The 23331-nt window shown below is 38.4% G+C and overlaps 1 protein-coding gene across 2 annotated transcripts in view; it reads right to left on the bottom strand.

Annotated features, from left to right (window-relative positions):
- Positions 1-23331, bottom strand: part of cacnb2b (calcium channel, voltage-dependent, beta 2b) — a 102175-nt gene that overhangs the window by 20522 nt on the left and 58322 nt on the right. For both annotated transcript variants that reach the window (XM_034183443.1, XM_034183442.1), the window contains exons 3-9: positions 18963-19085; positions 13769-13908; positions 9903-9964; positions 9788-9813; positions 2992-3072; positions 2634-2692; positions 2361-2470 (exon numbers count right to left, since the gene is read on the bottom strand). In XM_034183443.1, coding sequence (XP_034039334.1) covers positions 2361-2470; positions 2634-2692; positions 2992-3072; positions 9788-9813; positions 9903-9964; positions 13769-13908; positions 18963-19085 — 601 coding nt within the window. The remainder of the gene's footprint in view (positions 1-2360; positions 2471-2633; positions 2693-2991; positions 3073-9787; positions 9814-9902; positions 9965-13768; positions 13909-18962; positions 19086-23331) is intronic.

The following is a 23331-nucleotide window of genomic DNA, read 5'->3' as shown; positions in this document are numbered from 1 at the left end:
AAGTAGGAATCGTGTGCAAAACGTATAAAATCATAGCTGCCTTGTACACCTGTTGCTACAACTATTTGTGCACACCAGCCACTGAAAGACAGAGTACAGGGGCTCTGTATTGCGTTCCCTTGTATGTATTATTTATATCAACCCAGTGATATTCATTAATTATACAGATGGTTTTTATTTTATTTTCCTCCACATCAGCGGTGCAATGTGGTGCACCTCATCCCATGGAACACAGTGGGAGCAACTGCAGCAGCTCCCACTGTGTTCCTGCTTGAAAGACACTGTCATGTGTATGAACGTTGCACCAGCGTCATGCACGCCTGCTTGTCTGCGGAATGTTTTGTGGTGTGCTCATACGAGCTCTACCACCGTGAGTCACCCTGAGTTGTACGTATTTGCGCTATGTGTGAAGGGGCCCTAAGTGCAGCATCCAGCGGGTCACATTGGTACGAGGAATTGCGCGGCAGTGTGGGGTTAAATGCGAGCAAGTGTCAAGGAGCCTTTACTCGATCTCACTTGAGCCTGCTTTTGATTTGGTAACATGGTTCAATGCTAACTAATTAAAAGCCAATTATCAGTGAGGGACATGTTCTTCTACTAATAACAATAATAACTAATAACTCAGTTATCTTGCCAGTTACCATTACAGTATAGCCTTTTAGTAGATGACAATGTTAACATTCTAACTCAGTATCAGACAGACTGAAATGATTTCTGTTCAAGTGAAATGTTGATCCCCAAAACCTCTAAAATAAAGCCCAGGTTGAGAAATTTCAGAGTTCCCCTTTAAGGTTCTACATGTACAGTAGTGTTCAGAATAATAGTAGTGCTATGTGACTAAAAAGGTTTTGAGTATATTTTTTATTGTTACATGGGAAACAAGGTACCAGTAGATTCAGTAGATTCTCAAAAATCCAACAAGACCAAGCATTCATAATATGCACACTCTTAAGGCTATGAAATTGGGCTATTAGTAAAAAAAAAAGTAGAAAAGGGGGTGTTCACAATAATAGTAGTGTGGCATTGAGTCAGTGAGTTTGTCAATTTTGTGGAACAAACAGGTGTGAATCAGGTGTCCCCTATTTAAGGATGAAGCCAGCACCTGTTGAACATTCTTTTCTCTTTGAAAACCTGAGGAAAATGGGACGTTCAAGACATTGTTCAGAAGAACAGCGTAGTTTGATTAAAAAGTTGATTGGAGAGGGGAAAACCTGTACGCAGGTGCAAAAAATTATAGGCTGTTCATCTACAATGATCTCCAATGCTTTAAAATGGACAAAAAACCAGAGACACGTGGAAGAAAATGGAAAACAACCATCAAAATGGATAGAAGAATAACCAGAATGGCAAAGGCTCACCCATTGATCAGCTCCATGATGATCAAAGACAGTCTGGAGTTACCTGTAAGTGCTGTGACAGAAGACGCCTGTGTGAAGCTAATTTATTTGCAAGAATCCCCCACAAAGTCCCTCTGTTAAATAAAAGACGTGCAGAAGAGGTTACAATTTGCCAAAGAACACATCAACTGGCCTAAAGAGAAATGGAGGAATATTTTGTGGACTGATGAGAGTAAAACTGTTCTTTTTGGGTCCAAGGGCCGCAGACAGTTTGTGAGACGACCACCAAACTCTGAAGTCAAGCCACAGTTCACAGTGAAGACAGTGAAAAATGGTGGTGCAAGCATCATGATATGGGCATGTTTCTCCTACTATGGTGTTGGGCATATATATTGCATACCAGGTATCATGGATCAGTTTGGATATGTCAAAATACTTGAAGAGGTCATGTTGCCTTATGTTGAAGAGGACATGCCCTTGAAATGGGTGTTTCAACAAGACAATGACCCCAAGCACACTAGTAAATGAGCAAACTCTTGGTTCCAAACCAACAAAATTAATGGCACGCAGATGTGAAGAAATCATGAAAAACTGTGGTTATACAACTAAATACAAGTTTAGTGATTTACAGGATTGCTAAAAAAGCAGTTTAAACATAATAGTTTTGAGTTTGTAGCGTCAACAGCAGATGCTACTATTATTGTGAACACCCCTTTTCTACTTTTTTTTAATAATAGCCCAATTTCATAGCCTTAACAGTGTGCATATCATGAATGCTTGGTCTTGTTGGATTTGTGAGAATCTACTGAATCTACTGGTACCTTGTTTCTCATGTAACAATAAGAAATATACTCAAAACCTGGATTAATCTTTTTAGTCACATAGCACTACTGTTATTCTGACCACTACTGTATGAAGTGTGCCATAAACCAAAAAATAAAGCAAACTGAAGGATGGTGTTCCAAAGTCAGATTTGTGTACTATTCTGTTGATGGACCAAAGGTGGCTTGAAAAGTAATGTACCTAAATTGGAGCGGGTGTTCGAGCGGTCAATTAAGGCTTTTTTGCCTGGATTGTTGAGTATGGACCGTTTAGCCAGAGAGATGTCTGCCGTCACTCGTGTAATAGTAATTCTAGTGAAGAGACAAAGTAAAAGGCGTTATTACCCAACCAGGAGGTATTTTGTTACATTTTCTCACCACACACACTGCCAGTCAGTAGTGAGGACAGACTCAGTCCACACTTTTGACTGGCAGCATGTAATAAATAACACCAAAGCAGTCAATTGTAACTTACCTGCCTTCAAATCTGTGTTTTAAAAAGTCAAATAGTGCTTTCTGCATCATGTCTGTAACCTGGAATTGAAAGAAGCAAACAGTTTTGAGTAAAAATGCATTCTTCAGATTGTGGAAAGTATAACCGCAATTCCAATGAAGTTGGGATGTTGTGTAAAATGTAAATAAAAACAGAATACAATGATTTGCAAATCCTCTTCAACCTATATTCAATTGAATACACCACAAAGACAAGATATTTAATGTTCAAACTGATAAACTTTACTGTTTTTGTGCAACGTCCCAAATTCATTGGAATTGTGGTTGTACCAGTGTTCATGTAAAAATGGGCAAATTCTCATAAAAATGGTGTGATTTACCTCTAAGCCCTTCAGAGACGGCCCCATAAGAACTACAGGACGCATTGTAGGCACAACGTCATACATAGCCACTTGCTCCCCCTGAACCCACAAAGACCAGACAAAAAGCATTAAAGTATTTCTCATATAATTTGACATATACCTCTGAAACACATGAATCTGACAGTGATTTAATGCTGACACTGAATGCAACAAGGCTTAATTGCATAATCAGAATGGCAAACAAGGTGCAGCCCACAAAGGGGTTGTATTTAGTCACTTTAGCCATGGGTGTTTTTTGGGCACAACATGAAATAAACCAATCAGAGTTGCACCTAATTACTGCTTTTAAGAGACACTTTTCTATTTAGCTGTGGAGATCAGAAGTGAGAGGTTTTCTTGCAAGGAAAGGGTTCTGCATGCAAAAGTTCCAAGACACCTGAGCAGAAGCAGCATTCATCCACCCCAGCTCCCTGAGGTGAAGCAATTGAATGTTTACTGCAACAAGTCCTCCTCTTTAATGTGTTGAGCATTGCGCTGCGGTGGTTTGAATCATATTTGTCTAATAGATTACAGTTTGTTCATGTAAATGGGGAATCTTCTTCACAGACTAAAGTTAATTATGGAGTTCCACAAGGTTCTGTGCTAGGACCAATTTTATTCACTTTATACATGCTTCCCTTGGGCAGTATTATTAGACGGTATTGCTTAAATTTTCATTGTTACGCAGATGATACCCAGCTTTATCTATCCATGAAGCCAGAGGATACGCACCAATTAGCTAAACTGCAGGATTGTCTTACAGACATAAAGACATGGATGACCTCTAATTTCCTGCTTTTAAACTCAGATAAAACTGAAGTTATTGTACTTGGCCCCACAAATCTTAGAAGCATGGTGTCTAACCAGATCGTTACTCTGGATGGCATTTCCCTGATCTCTAGTAATACTGTGAGAAATCTTGGAGTTATTTTTGATCAGGATATGTCATTCAAAGCGCATATTAAACAAATATGTAGGACTGCCTTTTTGCATTTACGCAATATCTCTAAAATCAGAAAGGTCTTGTCTCAGAGTGATGCTGAAAAACTAATTCATGCATTTGTTTCCTCTAGGCTGGACTATTGTAATTCATTATTATCAGGTTGTCCTAAAAGTTCCCTAAAAAGCCTTCAGTTGGTTCAGAATGCTGCAGCTAGAGTACTGACGGGGACTAGCAGGAGAGAGCATATCTCACCCGTGTTGGCCTCCCTTCATTGGCTTCCTGTTAATGCTAGAATAGAATTTAAAATTCTTCTTCTTACTTATAAGGTTTTGAATAATCAGGTCCCATCTTATCTTAGGGACCTCATAGTACCATATTACCCCATTAGAGCGCTTCGCTCTCAGACTGCGGGCTTACTTGTAGTTCCTAGGGTTTGTAAGAGTAGAATGGGAGGCAGAGCCTTCAGCTTTCAGGCTCCTCTCCTGTGGAACCAGCTCCCAATTCAGATCAGGGAGACAGATACCCTCTCTACTTTTAAGATTAGGCTTAAAACTTTCCTTTTCGCTAAGGCTTATAGTTAGGGCTGGATCGGGTGACCCTGGACCATCCCTTGGTTATGTTGCTTTAGACGTAGACTGTGTTTCATAATTATTGTATGGCCTTGCCTTGCAATGTGGAGCGCCTTGGGGCAACTGTTTGTTGTGATTTGGCGCTATACAAGAAAAAAGTTGATTGATTGATTGATTGAGCCCCAACTTGGTGGTGAAATGGGGAGCATAAAAATATGATATATGCCATATTTTTCTGTTACTGTTTACTGTTACATCATGTGTCATTTTTCTTTTCAATTCAGTTGTATTGTAGTTTGATTGTATTGTAGTTCTACAAATATCAGCCAGCCTGCGTAAGGTACATCCGAGTACTGTGTTGTATAAATAGCAGGAAAATCCTTGGCTCAATTTTGCAGGGTTCACCTGACCTACAAGCTGTATTGAAAGATACATAGATCAGGTATTTGATTGGTGCAGTTGCTTTCTGTTGCCTCATAAACATAATGCGCCAACACTGCACCTGACCACATGTAATTCTAAGACCAACACATCCATTGGAAGGCAGATGAGTGTGAGTCCTCTTGCTGCTTACACAATGTGGATGCTGAGTGTCATAATAACAACAGTGTCATATGGAAAAAAGCAAAGACACATTTCACATGGTGTAAGACCTACATTCTACAATAATGCATGTTGAAAGGACTCTGCTGTAAGCAAACTTTGGCCTTGAAATGGTTGGATCTCAGTTTATGTGCTCAAAATAGATTAAACCCGATCTGTGCTACTCCATATTCTGTAGCCATGCAGAGCCCTCTCTGTCATTGCGACCCCCTCTGAGCCCCTCTCCATAGCGTGATTTGCACCTCCCAAATATTGAAACACCAGTGCATCCTGTAAGATTTCACAGTGCTTCACTTTTTTCACATTTTATTATGTTACAAAAAAAAACTCCTTAAAAGTCTACACACAGTACCCCATAATAGCAACATGAAAAACTGATTATTTTCTTTTCCAAATTTATATATAAAAAAAAAGAAATCACGTGTATATAAGTATTCACACCATTTGCTCATTACTTCTTTGATGCACCTTTGGCAGCAATTACAGCCTCAAGTCTTCTTGAATATGATGCTACAAGCTTGGCACACCTATCTTTGGGCAGTTTTTCTCATTGCTCTTTGCAGCACCACTCAAACTCCATCATGTTGGATGGGGAGCATTGGGGCACAGCCAGGTCTACTGACAATTTCTTTGAATTCATGTTTGTGCTCTGACATGCACTGTCAACTGTGAGACCTTATATGTACAGCGGGGCAAAAAAGCATTAGTCAGTCCCTGATTGTCCAAGTTCTCCTACTGAGAAAGATGAGAGAGGTCTGAAATTTTCATCATAGGTACAAAGAGCCAAAATGAGAAAAAAAAAAAAAATCCAGGAAATCACATTGTAGGATTTTTAAAGAATTTATTTGTAAATTATGGTGGAAAATAAGTATTCTGTCAGTAACAAAAGTTCAACTCAATACTTTGTAATATAATCTTTGTTGGCAATGACAGAGGTCAAACGTTTCCTGTAAGTCTTCACCAGGTTTGCACACACTGTAGCTGGTATTTTGGCTCATTCCTCCATGCAGATCTCCTCTAGAGCAGTGATGTTTTGTGGCTGTCACTGGACAACACAGACTTTCAACTCCCTCCACAAATTTTCTATGGGGTTGAGGTCTGGAGACTGGATCGGCCACTCCAGGACCTTGAAGTGCTTTTTATGGAGCCACTCCTTCGTTGCCTGAGTGGTGTGTTTGGGATCATTGTCATGCTGGAAGACCCAGCCACGTTGCATCTTCAGTGCTCTCACTGATGGAAGGATGTTTTGACTTAAAATCTTATGATACTTGGCCCCGTTCATTCTTCCCTTAACACCTATCAGTCGTCCTGTCCCCTTTGCAGAAAAACAGCCCCAAAGCATGATGTTTCCACTCCCATGCTTCACAGTAGATATGGTGTTCTTGGGATGCAACCCAGCATTCTTCTTCCTCTAAACATGACAAGTTGAGTTTTTACCAAAATGTTCTATTTTGGTTTCATCTGACCACATGATATTCTCCTATTTCTCTTCTGGATCATCCAAATGCTCTCCGGCAAACTTCAGATGGGCCTGGATATGTACTGGCTTAAGCAGGGGGACACGCCTGGCACTGCAGGATCTGAGTCCCTCTCTGCGTAGTGTGTAGCCTTTGTTACTTTGGTCCCAGCTCTTTGCAGGTCATTCATCAGGTCCCTCCATTTTGACCCCACGGGATGAGAGCTTGTGTGGAGCCTCCAAATCGAGGGAGATTATCAATGGTCTTGTATGTCTTCCATTTTCTTACAATTGCTCCCACAGTTGATTTATTCACACCAACCTGCTTGACTATTGTAGATTCACTCTTCCCAGCCTGGTGCACATATACAGTTTTCTTCCTGGTGTCCTTCGACAGCTCTTTGGTCTTGGCCATGGTTGAGTTTGGAGTCTGACTGTTTGAGGCTGTGGATAGGTGTCTTTTATACAGATAACGAGTTCCAGCAGATGCCATTAATACAGGTAACAGGTGGAGGATGGAAGAGCTTCTTAAAGAAGAAGTTAGAGGTCTGTGAAAGCCAGAAATCTTGCTTGTTTGTGGGTGACCAAATACTTATTTTCCACCATAATTTACAAATAAATTCTTTAAAATATCCTACAATGTGATTTCCTGGATTTTTTTTTTCTCATTTTGTCTCATAGTTGAGGTGTACCTATGCTGAAAATTACAGACCTCTCTCATCTTTCTAAGTAGGAGAACTTGCACAATCGGTGACTGACTAAATACTTTTTTACCCCACTGTAGACAGGTTTGTGGCTTTCCACATCATGTCCAATCAACTGAATTTACCCCAGGTGGACTCCAATTAAGCTGTGTGAACACTTATTTCAATTTCAATTTATTTTCATTTATATAGCGCCAAATCACAACAGAGTTGCCTCAAGGCGCTTCACACAAGTAAGGTCTAACCTTACTAATCCCCAAAACAGCAGTGGTAAGGAAAAACTCCCCCTTAGGAAGAAACCTCAAGCAGACCAGACTCAAAGGGGTGACCCTCTGCTTGGGCCATGCTACAGACACAAATTACAAAACAATTCACAAAAGGAATATACAGGAAATGATGTTGGCGCACAGGACAGGAGGTTCTCCAGCACAAATACAACTCCCATCTCTGGATGAAGCTGCACCTTAAACAGAGAGAAAAAACAGAATCAGGCATCAGAAAGACAAGAAATACTGTTTTATTTGTCAACATTAAACAACAAGAAAAACAAGAAATACTAAAGTGATTGTGGGCCACGAGCCCTAAGCTTCACTAAAAGACCCAGAATTTAGGTAAAGTTGAGGCTGCGGCATGCTCCATTTCCTAATAAAATGAATTAAAAGAGTAAAAAACATAGAATTATACACCAGTATGCTAGCCATACGAAAGGGAAAATAAGTGCATCTTAAGTCTGGACTTCATAGAGTCTCCATAGAGTCTGTTTTATTGACGCAGGGAGATCATTCCACAGAACAGGGGCATGATAAGAGAAAGCTCTGTGACCTGCGGACTTCTTATTCACCTTAGGGACACAACGTAGTCCTGCACCCTGAGAACGCAAAGCCCGGGCCAGTATGTAAGGTTTAATTAGGTCAGCTAGGTAGGGAGGTGCCAATCTGTGAACAATTTTATAGGCTAGTAGCAGAACCTTAAAATCTGATCTCACTGGGACAGGAAGCCAGTGAAGGGATGCCATAATGGGTGTAATTTGGTCAAACTTTCTGCTTTGTGTCAGCATTTTGAACCAGTTGGAGAGCCCCAATGCTGGACTGCAGTAAAGCAGAAAATAGAACATTGCAGTAGTCCAGTCTAGAAGAGTTAAACACATGGATCAGGGTCTCAGCATCAGCCATAGATAGGATGGGATGAATCTTTGCTATATTTCGCAGGTGTAAGAAAGCAGTCCTCGTAATATTTCTAATGTGGAGGTCAAAGGACAATGTAGCATCAAAAAATACCCCAAGGTTCCTCACTTTGTCAGTGTGATATATGACACAGGAGCCTAGGCTAAGCGTTAACTGGTCAAATTGATGCCGATGTCTTACTGGACCAAGAACCATCATTTCAGTCTTATCAATGTTTAAAAGTAGGAAGTTTCTAGACATCCAACGTCTCACTGCTGCAAGGCAATCTTCTAAGGATTTTATGTGAACGAGATTACCAGCAGTTATCGGCATGTATAACTGAGTATCATCAGCATAGCAGTGAAAGGTAATCCTAAAATGGTGCAATATGTGCCAAAGGGTGCTATATAAAGGGCGAAAAGTAGGGGGCCTAAGACGGACCCCTGTGGAACCCCAAATTTCATGTCACTAACGTTAGAGGTAGTGTTACTGTACAAAACACATGAGAACGACTGGTCAAGTATGACGTCTACCATGCAAGGGCACTCTCAGTAATCCAAAAATGATTTTCCAGCCTATAAAGTGGAATGTGATGATCCACTGTATCAAATGCGGCACTGAGATCTAACAGCACACTTATGTACATGTGATTTCTTAGTTGTTTCTTTTTATATATATAACTTTTCAAAAATAAAAAAAATAAAAACTTTTTTCACTGTCAATATAGGGTATGGTGTGCAGAATTTTCATGAAAAAATGAATTTCATCCATTTTGGAATAATGCTGTAACAAAGTGTGGAAAATGTGAAGCGGTGTGAATACTTTCTGGATGCACAGTACACGTTGAGACAAGGGAGACTGCACAGGCTCTGACTGGTCAACGGACAACATCATTTCTGGAGTCTCACTTTGCCAGTTTCACAATCAGCTATTCACAGCCACAGATGTTATGGGATAGTAGGCCAGCCTTCACAAAAAAAAACGTCATGCCTCCTACTGTTCTGGAGGTGGACCTCACTGCAACACTAACCAACACATTAACCCCAACGGAAAAATACGAAAGGTTCACAGCCATGTTGAAGTGATTGTGCCGTCATGGAGTTACGGAGTAGTAGAAGCATAAAAAAAGCCTTAAGAAAAACAAATCCATCCTGTATTTAAGGCCTGGTCTGCTGCATGTACCCCCTAAATTACATTTATTATTCAAGTAATGTAATTAGTAAAGTAATTTGGATTTTTTTTTTTTTTTTAACCATTGAACTCAAAAGATTTAGGTTTTTTTTTTTAACTACCATATTTTCTTTTTTTTTTGTATTTAAAAGTTTTCAGTCACTTACCGGTTTCTTTTTCACCTGCTGAGGGGCTGCTCAGAGAGGAAAGGTGCATCATGTTAACTCATCAAGAAACAAAAAATAACAGAACGCACAGGTTTCCACACTTCAGCAGACTGACCTTGTGAAGGAGGCGTGTATTTCTTTGAGTTCATATCTTGAGCTACTTGAGATGCTGCTTTGCTGAAAAAGGAGAGAAGCTCATATATCTCTTGTTACCCAATAAAAAAGTGATAAAGCAGAAATATGCTGTGTTAAATCCAAAGCCTCCATCAATACTGTCAGTGTTTCAAAAGAAACATTTTACAGAAAGCCACATATACAATATTAAAAAAAGTAAATTATTTTATTTTACCAAAGAACATAAAATTTCTTCCATCCAGGCACAACTACTACCTATAGGTTAACCAAAAGCAAAATATTCCAACTTTTTGATTTTCTATTGCAAATTCCAAGGATATGTTAAATGTTTTTAACCATGAGACATCTTTTTTTTTCCCTAACAATCAAACATCTGAGTGCACCTTTCGTGATTGTTTTATTTATGACAAATCTTTTCTTTCTTAAGTTTAAGAATAAAACAAAATGAATGAGAATGAACAGGGCAGCCATCCGTCACAACAATCATCTGTATGCTCACAATAACAATAAAATAATCCTGGCAACAAACTTTACACTCCACAAAATTAAATGTTTTATTTCCTTAATCTGGGTAGGTCAAGGGGTCCCAAAAACCTGGCTGTTTAAATGAGAAACAAAATGTATAGTTAATTTTACATTTTATTTCCCATTCAAAATTGGTTGACAAAGTAGATTAAGTGAATATTTCATTTTGTAGAGTGTGCTTTGTAATTGTCAGTACATTAGTGATAAAAAAGAAGAAATACAATTAAAAACATGAAGAAAAGAGATGCTATATTTACTTAATGTAATTACGTCAACCAGATCGACAAACCATGCTTGTTTAAATAGATAAAGCAAATTCTAACAAATTGTGACAACTAATTGTAGATTATTTTCCCCATTTAAACAACCACTTTTTTTGGAACTGGATGACTTATATAATTGTGGCTTTTTAATTTTTTATAGTTTAAAGAATTGTTGGGGCAACCGAATTAAGTGCTTCAATTGATAACATTCAAAAGAACTCCGTTGATCCAAATTAACAAGTAATATTTACATCAACTTGGTAACTTCATTTGCTTAATTGAAGCTAATTAATTATGTTTTCTTCTTACTGCATGGCCAGATAAGTGCATTTTTTTCCTCAAATCTCAAGTTATATAAATTTAATACCAGTCATAGAAGATTGTTTCAGACCAGTCTCACGTTTTCTTTCTTTTTTGTCATAATATGTCATGAAATGCATCAAATTTTCATGACGTGACCAAATTTAGTTCACTTTTTTAACCCTAACCGTAACCCACCATGTCATCCCAAATATTGTGATTCCATCACAAAACTATTTTCTGATACAGTCATGAAAACATAACACATTTCATGACAGTATCACAATCTAATAGATTAAATTAATTTTCCTGACGCCATCATGAACTGGTGTGAGATTGGATTGGTTTCTTTAATAACTGTTTACTGTTTGTTTACAAAGCATACAGAAATGTAATAATATCACCACCAATATATGTCATAAGAAATCATTTAATGTATAACATGTTAACACCTACATTATACAATTTTGAGAATGGGGATAACACAGTTTTGAGTTCATTAGGAGCTCTACTAGCTCTGTCCCATCCATACTTGTGTCCCATTCATTTCTTGTTTAGCCTTTTTTAATTATTATTATTATTATTTTTTAAAATTAGACGTCTGCCATACCACACAATGGTCAGTCAAAGGTATTCAATTCAATTTCAGTTTATTCATCTTATATAGTGCCAAATCACAACAGAGTCGCTTCAAGGCTCTTCACACAAAACAATTCAGAAAAAAAATAAAATGAACCAAAAGATTTTAAAAAATACAGTAAAAAAGTAAAACGCATAGTAACATACTATGCCAGTATGCTAGCAATACGAAAGGGAAAATAAGTGTGACTTAAGTCTGGACTTGAAAGTCTCAGGGAGGGAGATCATTCCACAGAACAGGGACATGATAATAGAAAGCTCTATGACCCGCAGACTTTTTATTCACCCTAATGACACAAAGTAGTCCTGCATCCTGTGAACGCAAAACCCGGGCCGGTATGTAAGCTATAATTAGATCAGCTAAGTAGGGAGGTGCCAGTCTGTGAACAATTTTATAGGCTAGTAGCAGAACCTTAAAATCCAATCTCACAGAGACAGGAAGCCAGTGAAGAGATGCCAAAACGGGTGTAATGTGGGCAAACTTTCTGCTTCGTGTCAAAAGTCTGGCAGCAGCATTTTGAACCTATTGGATATCCCTAATGCTGGACTGCAGTAAACCAGAAAATAGAACATTGCAATAATCCAATCTAAAAGAAACAAATTACTCCAAGGTTCCTCACTTTGTCAATATGTTGTATGACACATGAGCCTAGGCTAAGCACGAGCTGGTCAAATTGATGCCAATGTCTCCCTGGACCAAGAACCATCATTTCAGTCTTATCAGAGTTTAAAAGTAGGGTGTTACTAGACATCCAGCTTCTCACTGATGCAAGGCAATCTTCTAAGGATTTTATGTGAATGAGATTACCAGCAGTTATCAACATGTACAACTGAGTATCATCAGCATAGCAGTGAAAGGCAATCCCAGAACGCTGTAGTATATGCCCAACAGGTGCTATATAAAGGGAGAAAAGCAGGGGGCCTAAGACAGATCCCTGTGGAAACCCAAATTTCATGTCACTAAGGTTAGAGGTAGTGTTATTGTACAAAACACAGTGAGGACGACTAGACAGGTATGACGTCAACCACACAAGGGCACTTCCAGTAATCCAAAAATGATTCTCCAGCCTATCAAGTAAAATATAATGATCCACGGTATCAAACGCAGCACTAAGATCTAACAGCACCACAACCATAGTGGTGTCCGAGTTCACTGCAAGCAGAAGATCATTCACCTCTTTAGTGAGAGCCTTTCTCTGTGGAGTGATATTTTCTAAAGGCAGACTGCAGTGGCTCAAAATGATTATTCTCAGTAAGAAAGTCCACAAACTGCCGTGAAACCACTTTTTCCAGAATTTTAGAGCAAAATGATAGATTTGATATCAGCCGATAGTTTTTCAATACAAGGGTCAAGATTAGGTTTCTTAAGTAAAGGTTTAATCACTACATATTTTCAACATTTAGGAACAGATCCAGAAGTTAATGAGAGATTAATCAGTTCCAGCACAGTCGGCCCAAAAGTGTGCCACAGATCCTTAAACAGTTTTGCTGGTATAGGATCAAATAAGCAGGTTGTAATGTTTGTAGATGTTACGAGTTTGGTCAGTGCACCTAGTGAGATACTATCAAATTCTGTAAGGAAAGAGCACTCAGACACTTGATTGCTATCAATGTTTTAATCTGACTAAGGTTTGCTTATTTTTTGTTTTTGTTAAATGCATACTTGTACTTTTTCTTCGGCAAGTTCATTTTATGTCAAAAGCTTTGACCAGCGCCCAACATATGAACATGTCTTCAGTGAACACTGCAAAATTTAACCTACAGATTCCCTTCTTGGTACAAAACGTAAACCTTGTAAGAGTCATCAATACCAATGGAAGGAATCTAAACACACTGCATCATACAGTACACCTTACTCAAAATTTTTTTTAAAGTTTCAGTCAGTGTATTTTATAGAGCGTGGTCTACCAAAAACACTGTTATCTTTGAAGTCACTTTCACACACTTGTTTTTTCAGGTGGTTCTTTATTTCCATTTTACGTTCCACCTTTATGTTAAATGGCTCACAAATTGTTCCACAATAATATCAGTTTAATATTTGTAATGTGGTATAATCTTCTGCATTTGCTTTGTAACAGTGCAGTAGGAATTTCCGTCCAATACTGACATGTGTACATACTTGGCTAAGGCCTTGGCAGCTTTCCTCGCCTGGACCTCTCTCCTGATGAGAATGGTTTCCAGGTTGACTGGACTGGGGATGAAGCCCACCACACCATCCTCCTTTACCAGCCGTCCGATCCACCAGTCGTTGTTAAACTTCTGTTCATTACAGAAATTAATCAGGGTGGAATATTGGACCCATGAGGCTGGATTACAATAAGCACCTACAGTCTTTCCCAGAAGTACTGGAATAGAAACAGCTTGTTATACAGTTATACAGCTTCATGATGAAGTGGTATAAAGGAGAATTTTCTTTGTATCTCAGATGTACCTTCTGGCAAATTGTAGCTGAACTTTCAGGTCTTTTTAAGAAAACCCTCCTCTATACCACTTCATCCTGAAGTTGTACAACCCCTGGCAAAAATTATGGAATCACCGGCCTCGGAGGATGTTCATTCAGTTGTTTAATTTTGTAGAAAAAAAGCAGATCACAGACATGACACAAAACTGAAGTCATTTCAAATGGCAACTTTCTGGCTTTAAGAAACACTATAAGAAATCAGGGAAAAAAAAATTGTGGCAGTCAGTAACGGTTACTTTTTTAGACCAAGCAGAGGGAAAAAAATATGGAATCACTCAATTCTGAGGAATAAATTATGGAATCACCCTGTAAATTTTCATCCCCAAAATGAATACCTGCATCAAATCAGATCTGCTCCTTAGTCTGCATCTAAAAAGGAGTGATCACACCCTGGAGAGCTGCTGCACCAAGTGGACTGACATGAATCATGGCTCCAACACGAGAGATGTCAATTGAAACAAAGGAGAAGATTATCAAACTCTTAAAAGAGGGTAAATCATCACGCAATGTTGCAAAAGATGTTGGTTGTTCACAGTCAGCTGTGTCTAAACTCTGGACCAAATACAAACAACATGGGAAGGTTGTTAAAGGCAAACATACTGGTAGACCAAGGAAGACATCAAAGCGTCAAGACAGAAAACCTAAAGCAATATGTCTCAAAAATCGAAAATGCACAACAAAACAAATGAGGAACGAATGGGAGGAAACTGGAGTCAACGTCTGTGACCAAACTGTAAGAAACCGCCTAAAGGAAATGGGATTTATATACAGAAAAGCTAAACAAAAGCCATCATTAACACCTAAACAGAAAAAAACAAGGTTACAATGGGCTAAGGAAAAGCAATCGTGGACTGTGAATGACTGGATGAAAGTCATATTCAGTGATGAATCTCGAATCTGCATTGGGCAAGGTGATGATGCTGGAACTTTTGTTTGGTGCCGTTCCAATGAGATTTATAAAGATGACTGCCTGAAGACAACATGTAAATTTCCACAGTCATTGATGATATGGGGCTGCATGTCAGGTAAAGGCACTGGGGAGATGGCTGTCATTACATCATCAATAAATGCACATGTTTACGTTGATATTTTGGACACTTTTCTTATCCCATCAATTGAAAGGATGTTTGGGGATGATGAAATCATTTTTCAAGATGATAATGCATCTTGCCATAGAGCAAAAACTGTGAAAACATTCCTTGCAAAAAGACACATAGGGTCAATGTCATGGCCTGCAAATAGTCCGGATCTTAATCCAATTGAAAATCTTTGGTGGAAGTTGAAGAAAATGGTCCATGACAAGGCTCCAACCTGCAAAGCTGATCTGGCAACAGCAATTAGAGAAAGTTGGAGCCAGATTGATGAAGAGTACTGTTTGTCACTCATTAAGTCCATACCTCAGAGACTGCAAGCTGTTATAAAAGCCAGAGGTGGTGCAACAAAATACTAGTGATGTGTTGGAGCGTTCTTTTGTTTTTCATGATTCCATAATTTTTTCCTCAGAATTGAGTGATTCCATATTTTTTTCCCTCTGCTTGGTCTAAAAAAGTAACCGTTACTGACTGCCACAATTTTTTTTCCTGATTTCTTATAGTGTTTCTTAAAGCCAGAAAGTTGCCATTTGAAATGACTTCAGTTTTGTGTCATGTCTGTGATCTGCTTTTTTTCTACAAAATTAAACAACTGAATGAACATCCTCCGAGGCCGGTGATTCCATAATTTTTGCCAGGGGTTGTATAACTGGGGATACAAAATGCAAAACATGCACTATGCACAATTTATCCAGTCACAGCCAGAGAAGCCTATAACTTCTTTGCTGTCTGGGTGTCTTGGTGGCTTTCCTCACTCTTCTCCTTCTTGCACAGTCAGTTTTTGAGAACTCTCTACTCCACACAGATTTACCACAGGAAGTTTGTGTTTCTTCATAATTGATCTAAATCAAGTCCAAGACATATTCAGTGACTTGGAAATGTTCATGTATCTATCCCCTGATTTTTCTAAAGAAAACTGGCAATAAAACTCATTATTTACAGGTATTATACAAGGCATTCCATTACTTACGCAACCCATCATCTTGGCTTTTACATTTTATTAATTTATATCAAGTTGCAGAGATTTGTTTTGAGTTTGATTTTAAGGAAGATAATTTTAGAATTTTTTATACTGAGAAGCCTGATTTACTTTTTGTTTTTGAAATTGCAGTAACAACTTAAAATGTGTGAAATACAAAAGGGGCCTAATACTTTTGGGGGCACTGTATGTGAGAGTGGTGCGGGATATGTACAAGGACAGTGTGAACACTGAGATGTGCAGGAAGAATGACATGCATTCAAGGTGGAGGAGAGATTACATGAAGAATTGGATCTGAGCCCTTTTTTGTTTTCAATGGTGATGAACAGGCTGACAGATGGATGAGATCAAATGGACTATAATGTTTGCAGATGACATTATGATCTGTAGTGAGAGTGGGTGGAGAAAAGTGGCAGGAGTGATTTGTGATGGAAGGATATCTGCGAGAATGAAAGGGAATGTTAACAAGACAGTAATGAGATCAGCTATGTTGTATGGTTTAGAGGTGGTGTCCTCACAAAAATACAGGAGGCAGAGCTAGAGGTGGTCGAGCTGAAGATGCTGCAGTTTTTGGCCCATTATGAGGATGGACAGGATTAGGAATAAATATATCAATGGGACAGCTCGGGAAGGACAGTTTGGAGACAAAGTCAGAGAGGTGAGATTGAAAAGGTTTGGACATGGGCAGAGGAGGGACCCAGGGTATATAGAGAGCTGAGGATGGAGCCACCAGGCAGGAGGAGAAGGTTTATGGATGTGCTGAGGGAGGACATGCAGGTTGTTGGCATGATAGAAGAAGATTCAGAGGACAGGGTGAGATGGAAACGAATGATCTGCTGTGGTGACCCCTAATGGGAGGAGCCAAAAAAAGAATGAAAAATATATTTTTGTTGTAACAGGTTAGGGAATTAAAATTTTAAGGTGGGACCCAAATTTAGATGCAAGTACCAGGAAATAAAACCCAACACCCTCACATTCTGAATCATATTCATTAGTCAAATCTCAAACCCAAATGTCTTTGATATATATCAAAAAAAAAAAAAAAGTACTTTTGGAGAAGACTATACTTATTTTATATACTTATATGACCTGCTTTGTCTCTCCACTTCTTAAAGCGTTGGTTGGCAATACATTCATATTATCGGAGTTCCCTCGAGTTGTACCATATCTAGCTAGCCTTGCAGTAGGTTTTAGTTCAACTCTATCACAGTAGTACAACCCCAGGCAAAAATTATGGAATCACCGGCCTCGGAGGATGTTCATTCAGTTGTTTAATTTTGTAGAAAAAAAGCAGATCACAGACATGACACAAAACTAAAGTCATTTCAAATGGCAACTTTCTGGCTTTAAGAAACACTATAAGAAATCAGGAAAAAAAAATTGTGGCAGTCAGTAACGGTTACCTTTTTAGACTAAGCAGAGGGAAAAAATAGTACTCTTCATCAATCTGGCTCCAACTTTCTCTGATTGCTGTTGCCAGATCAGCTTTGCAGGTTGGAGCCTTGTCATGGACCATTTTCTTCAACCTCCACCAAAGAGTTTCAATTGGATTAAGATCCGGACTATTTGCAGGCCATAACATTGACCCTATGTGTCTTTTTGCAAGGAATGTTTTCACAGTTTTTGCTCTATGGCAAGATGCATTATCATCTTGAAAAATAATTTCATCATCCCCAAACATCCTTTCAATTGATGGGATAAGAAAAGTGTCCAAAATATCAATGTAAACTTGTGCATTTATTGATGATGTAATGACAGCCATCTCCCCAGTGCCTTTACCTGACATGCAGCTCCATATCATCAATGACTGTGGAAATTTACATGTTCTCTTCAGGCAGTCATCTTTATAAATCTCATTGGAACGGCACCAAACAAAAGTTCCAGCATCATCACCTTGCCCAATGCAGATTCGAGATTCATCACTGAATATGACTTTCATCCAGTCATCCACAGTCCACAATTGCTTTTCCTTAGCCCATTGTAACCTTGTTTTTTTCTGTTTAGGTGTTAATGATGGCTTTCGTTTAGCTTTTCTGTATGTAAATCCCATTTCCTTTAGGCGGTTTCTTACAGTTCGGTCACAGATGTTGACTCCAGCTTCCTCCCATTCATTTCTCATTTGTTTTGTTGTGCATTTTCAATTTTTGAGACATATTGCTTTAAGTTTTCTGTCTTGACGCTTTGATGTCTTCCTTGGTCTACCAGTATGTTTGCCTTTAACAACCTTCCAATGTTGTTTGTATTTGGTCCAGAGTTTAGACACAGCTGACTGTGAACAACCAACATCTTTTGCAACATTGCGTGATGATTTACCCTCTTTTAAGAGTTTGATAATCCTCTCCTTTGTTTCAATTGACATCTCTCATGTTGGAGCCATGTTTCATGTCAGTCCACTTGGTGCAACAGCTCTCCAAGGTGTGATGACTCCTTTTTAGATGCAGACTAACGAGCAGATCTGATTTGATGCAGGTGTTAGTTTTGGGGATGAAAATTTATAGGGTGATTTCATAATTTATTCCTCATAATTGAGTGAGTCCATATTTTTTTCCCTCTGCTTGGTCTAAAAAAGTAACCATTACTGACTGCCACAATTTTTTTTTCCTGATTTCTTATAGTGTTTCTTAAAGCCAGATAGTTGCCATTTGAAATGACTTTAGTTTTGTGTCATGTCTGTGATCTGCTTTTTTTTTCTACAAAATTAAACAACTGAATGAACATCCTCCGAGGCCGGTGATTCCATAATTTTTGCCAGGGGTTGTATTTCTGTCCCAGTATTTCATACCTCTTTGACATGTAGAAAGTCTCTAGCCTCAAAGGTGACAGCTTGACCTGGCACAGGTATGTTGTCATCATCTGCTGGCATGTAAGAGAAGTTGCAACGCACGGCAAATGCTACGGGCTTGTACTGCAGCCAAAACACAGAAAAACAAATTATAATTTTGAAAAAAGCACTTTTGACATTTACCAGCTGACACATGCATGCAGTGCTGTAAGTTGTGTTTGACACATTGTCAGTTGTTCTGCAGCTTTTATACAAATAGTAATCATCTCCTACAATCTGTACTCTTATTTAATGGTACTTTCCAGCAGTATTAACTCCCACTGACTATATACAGTTGTAATTACTAGCTTCAGCAAAAACATAAACTCTCTCGATTGTATGTTTTTGCTTTGGATTGTTGGTTTCTACAGGATATCTCACAAAGGTGATGGATATGTAGTGATATGTTTTAGGGTTGGGAACAAGTGCTTCAATTTTGGAAATTTTCAGTGCACTCAATTCAGGACAGGCTGCACCTCTGCCAAGACTCAAAACATCCGATCTGTTGTTTTTAATGGGGTCATATTAGACAATTTTTCAGTGGGTTAATGTAGGTCACCGGTCGTCTTTTAGAAACAGAAGATTGTTGACAAAAATACCCACAGACTTGACATGATGCATCCTAATAAACAATTTTCAGGTCTCTGGAGACCAGTTTTTACTCCTGTGCCTGTTGCATATACAGAAAACAATCATAATGCAGAAGCTTTTTTTTGTTGTTTCACTGACATGCCTCCTGACAGTCAAAAGATTATTGGTCATTTTTACCACAGGAGACATGCTTGTAATGCATCAAAATAACAGAGCATATTTAATGATGATATTTTATCCACCTGTCCAGCCTGATTGAAAAATGTTTCCTCTCTGGAGATCTTACTGGAGTGGAGCACTGTCAACCAGCAATTTCAAATAAATAGTAAATGGACTGCGTTTATATAGCACTTTTCCATCTGCATCTGACGTTCAAAGTGCTTTACAATAATGCCTCACATTCAACCCGGTGTGAGGGTGCTGCCATAAAAGGTGCTCACTACACACTGGGAGCAAATAGGGGATTAAAGACCTTGAGTTTCAGGTTAATTTATCCCAGACATGTCAAAAACCACATGAACAAAACATGATAAATACACCCATATCTACATATCTTTAACACCAAAGAGATTTAAATGTATCTATACATATACATACCTACATATTTACATATACACATACTCGTAAATTTTTCCCATTTCTATTTTCATGTTTCCTTTTTGTGAATATTTACAAATAAAACAAATAAAGGTAATCAATAGTAAATTAAATAAACATTTTCCTAATGTTTATACCCTGTCTATATACCCATACTATGCACATATAGTATACCTACACACACACATATATGAATCCAAGTACACCCATTTCAACTCAGTTTATTTAGTTTATATAGCAGCAAATCACAACAAAGCTCAAGGTGCTTCACACAATTAAGGTCTAACCTTACCAACTACACAGGCAACAGTGGTAAGGAAAAACTCCCTCTGATGATATTGAGGAAGAAACCTCAAGCAGACCAGTTTCAAAGGGGTGACCCACTACAGCAGAACAGTAAAGATCAACCACACAAATAAAATGTTGAAGTGCAGCATTGAATACAGTTGAAAACACCCTAATATGCAGTGGTTCAAAAACTTATTCTGCATGACCTGCCTTTTGGAAAAAAGACTATTTTCAATATTTTATTATCCTACTCTCCAATGGCCAATTTCGACCAAACTTGGTATGTAGATGAAGGCTGGCTTCTTTAATTGAACAATGGTCAAAATCATTGAGGTCAGGACCAAGGAATTTGACTTTCAATCCAAACTGGACCAAATAGGTGAATTCTGGAATAGTACTTGCATTGTTAGCCCAAGGTCAAGGTTATTGGGATCAAGATGAATGAATGAATTTTATTTATTTGATACATAGATCGAGAATAACAAAACTCATAAAAAGAACAGCTTAACAGTGTACCCGTGTGGCTGAAAGGGTGTAGGCAGAAGCAAAAGTTATAAATACCCGCCATTTATACTATAAAAAAATAAAGTATATATACACTCATAACAACCAATACCAAAGACGTGCACGAATAATAGAACTTATATCAATGCACTAAAATTTCAAAACACAACCAGACAAAACAATAATGCACACACCAAATGCAATAACAAAACTGGTAAACCTAATTCTTCAAACTATAACAAGTAATTTAATTTTTTTGTAAAGCCTTTTAAAGCTAAGGTACCAAGTAATTTAATGTTATCAGGACAATTATTCCAAATTTTACACCTTTAACAGAATAACAATGGCTTTTTACAGTAGTTCGGATCTTTAATTTCTCAATAAAATAGTATTCCTCTCAAATTATAACTGGATTCCTTCATTTTAAACAGATTCTGGACATGTTGAGGCAAACGTTTATTTTTAACTTTATACAAAATTTGCATTGTGATTTGGTCACCCAAGTCCCAGAATTTTAAACTTGGTAAAACAGGCAAATAATGTATTTGTTGGCTCACAATTATGGTCTGTTGCTGATCATTCTTATAGCTTTCTTTTGCAACAAAAATATTGGATTAGGATTAATTTTATATGTGTTTCCCCAAACCTCAATACGATATGTCATATATGGAACAAGTAATGAATAATATAAAATGGTAAATGAATGTTTGGAGAGGGAGTCGTGATTTATGCAGAATTGCAGTGGACCTTGAAACAGATCAGCGTCATTGGGGTGAGTTTCAGATTTCCAACAGCCAATGAATTTTGTCACTTCCCGGATAGTTCTATCATACAAAAGGTGTCCACATTGTTCTTGATGCTATATGTAGTCTACCTATGTGTCCTCAGCAACTTCATGTCCACAGATATTATTGGCTATTATCACAGGATGATTGATTTTAGAGATGTACAAACACGATTTCGCAATCATAATAACAATAATAATAATAATAGTGCAGTGTGACCCCTTTAAAATTTCTGGCTCTGTTCCTTTATTCAAACATGTGCCATATGTCAGTGTGTACTGTTCCAAACCAACCTTTCTCCAAGTTTTGTGAAAAATGCTGCACATCTGTTCATTACTGACTGATCTCTCTCTCACACACACACACCTCCTAGCTGGAGGTTATCGATTCCCAGCACACAGTAAGAGCACAAAACCTCCACTTGCATCACCCACGTTTTTTTAAGTATCCGTTGTTCCTCGTGATTGAATGTCTGTTGATGTTGTTATCAGAGTCCAATGTCAGTGGCATGCTAATTACTCCACTTTGGAAAAATAAGGCTGAGTGTGTGTCGCCACCTGAATTTCAGAGCACCAGTGGGAGCACATTAAATCTGTGGAGGAGGATTACTCAGTGGGACATGCATCAGCAGGCTTCTGAAGCGAAGAGGAGCGATATTCGTTGGCTAATGAACTTTGTGATTATTATGCCTGCAGAAAAACCGTGGTGGTTAGACCTTAGTAGATGCTTGCCCAGGGGAGATTTTGGCTCAATTAAAAGGAGAATTCCACCAGTGTTCCTCTTCCAATTCAGCTTGTTTGTCGTTTGTCGTTGCCGAATCTGTTCAATCCTGTTTGATGTGTTTCCTTGTATGGAAGTTCCACACTCCACCGTGATGTTCTGTCACTGGTGATGCAAAACTTGCACAATTTCTCCACTAGTGGCCACAGAAGGCGACAACTTCTTCAGGGTTGTCTGGGTGTCTTGGTGGCTTCCCTCACTACCCATCTACTTAAATGCTCTCATGAAGGCTTATACTACCCATCAGCTGCTGAGCTCCTCCAAGATGCAGTGTCTGGCCAACATACAAGATATTCTCAAGACATATTCTAGTTTGTGTTCTTCCAATGGTGGAATGAGCTACCAAATGCTGTCAGAACAGGGGCATCCCTGTCTACTTTAAGAAGCTCTTGAAAATCCAGCTCTTCCAATAATCATCTTCTAACATCTCCAACAACCCCAATGTGCCAAACACACTCAACCATACAATTCTTTTCTCTCTTTTCCTTTCATTGGTTACATTTTTTTTTTTTTTTTTTGCATCACTTGGTGGTTTGCATGTGTATGAAACGATGGTAATTATCAGTCAATACAAAGTCTCTGTTGAATTGTAAAGATCATATTTATTGTTCTGCTGAAATCACCTGTAGATTTATTGTGATTCCGGGACCTTAAGCCTGAAAACCTCTATGGCTGATTTTTACTGCAAAATATTGGATTAGGTTAGATAAAACTTTATTAATCCCTTGGGAAGACTCCCTCAGGGAAATTAACATTCCAGCAGCATTTTATAGCAGCACACAGGG

This window comes from Thalassophryne amazonica, chromosome 12, assembly GCF_902500255.1.
Source record: "Thalassophryne amazonica chromosome 12, fThaAma1.1, whole genome shotgun sequence".
In the NCBI taxonomy this organism is placed as follows: Eukaryota; Metazoa; Chordata; class Actinopteri; order Batrachoidiformes; family Batrachoididae; genus Thalassophryne; species Thalassophryne amazonica.
This window is presented reverse-complemented; position numbering and strand designations above follow the sequence as displayed.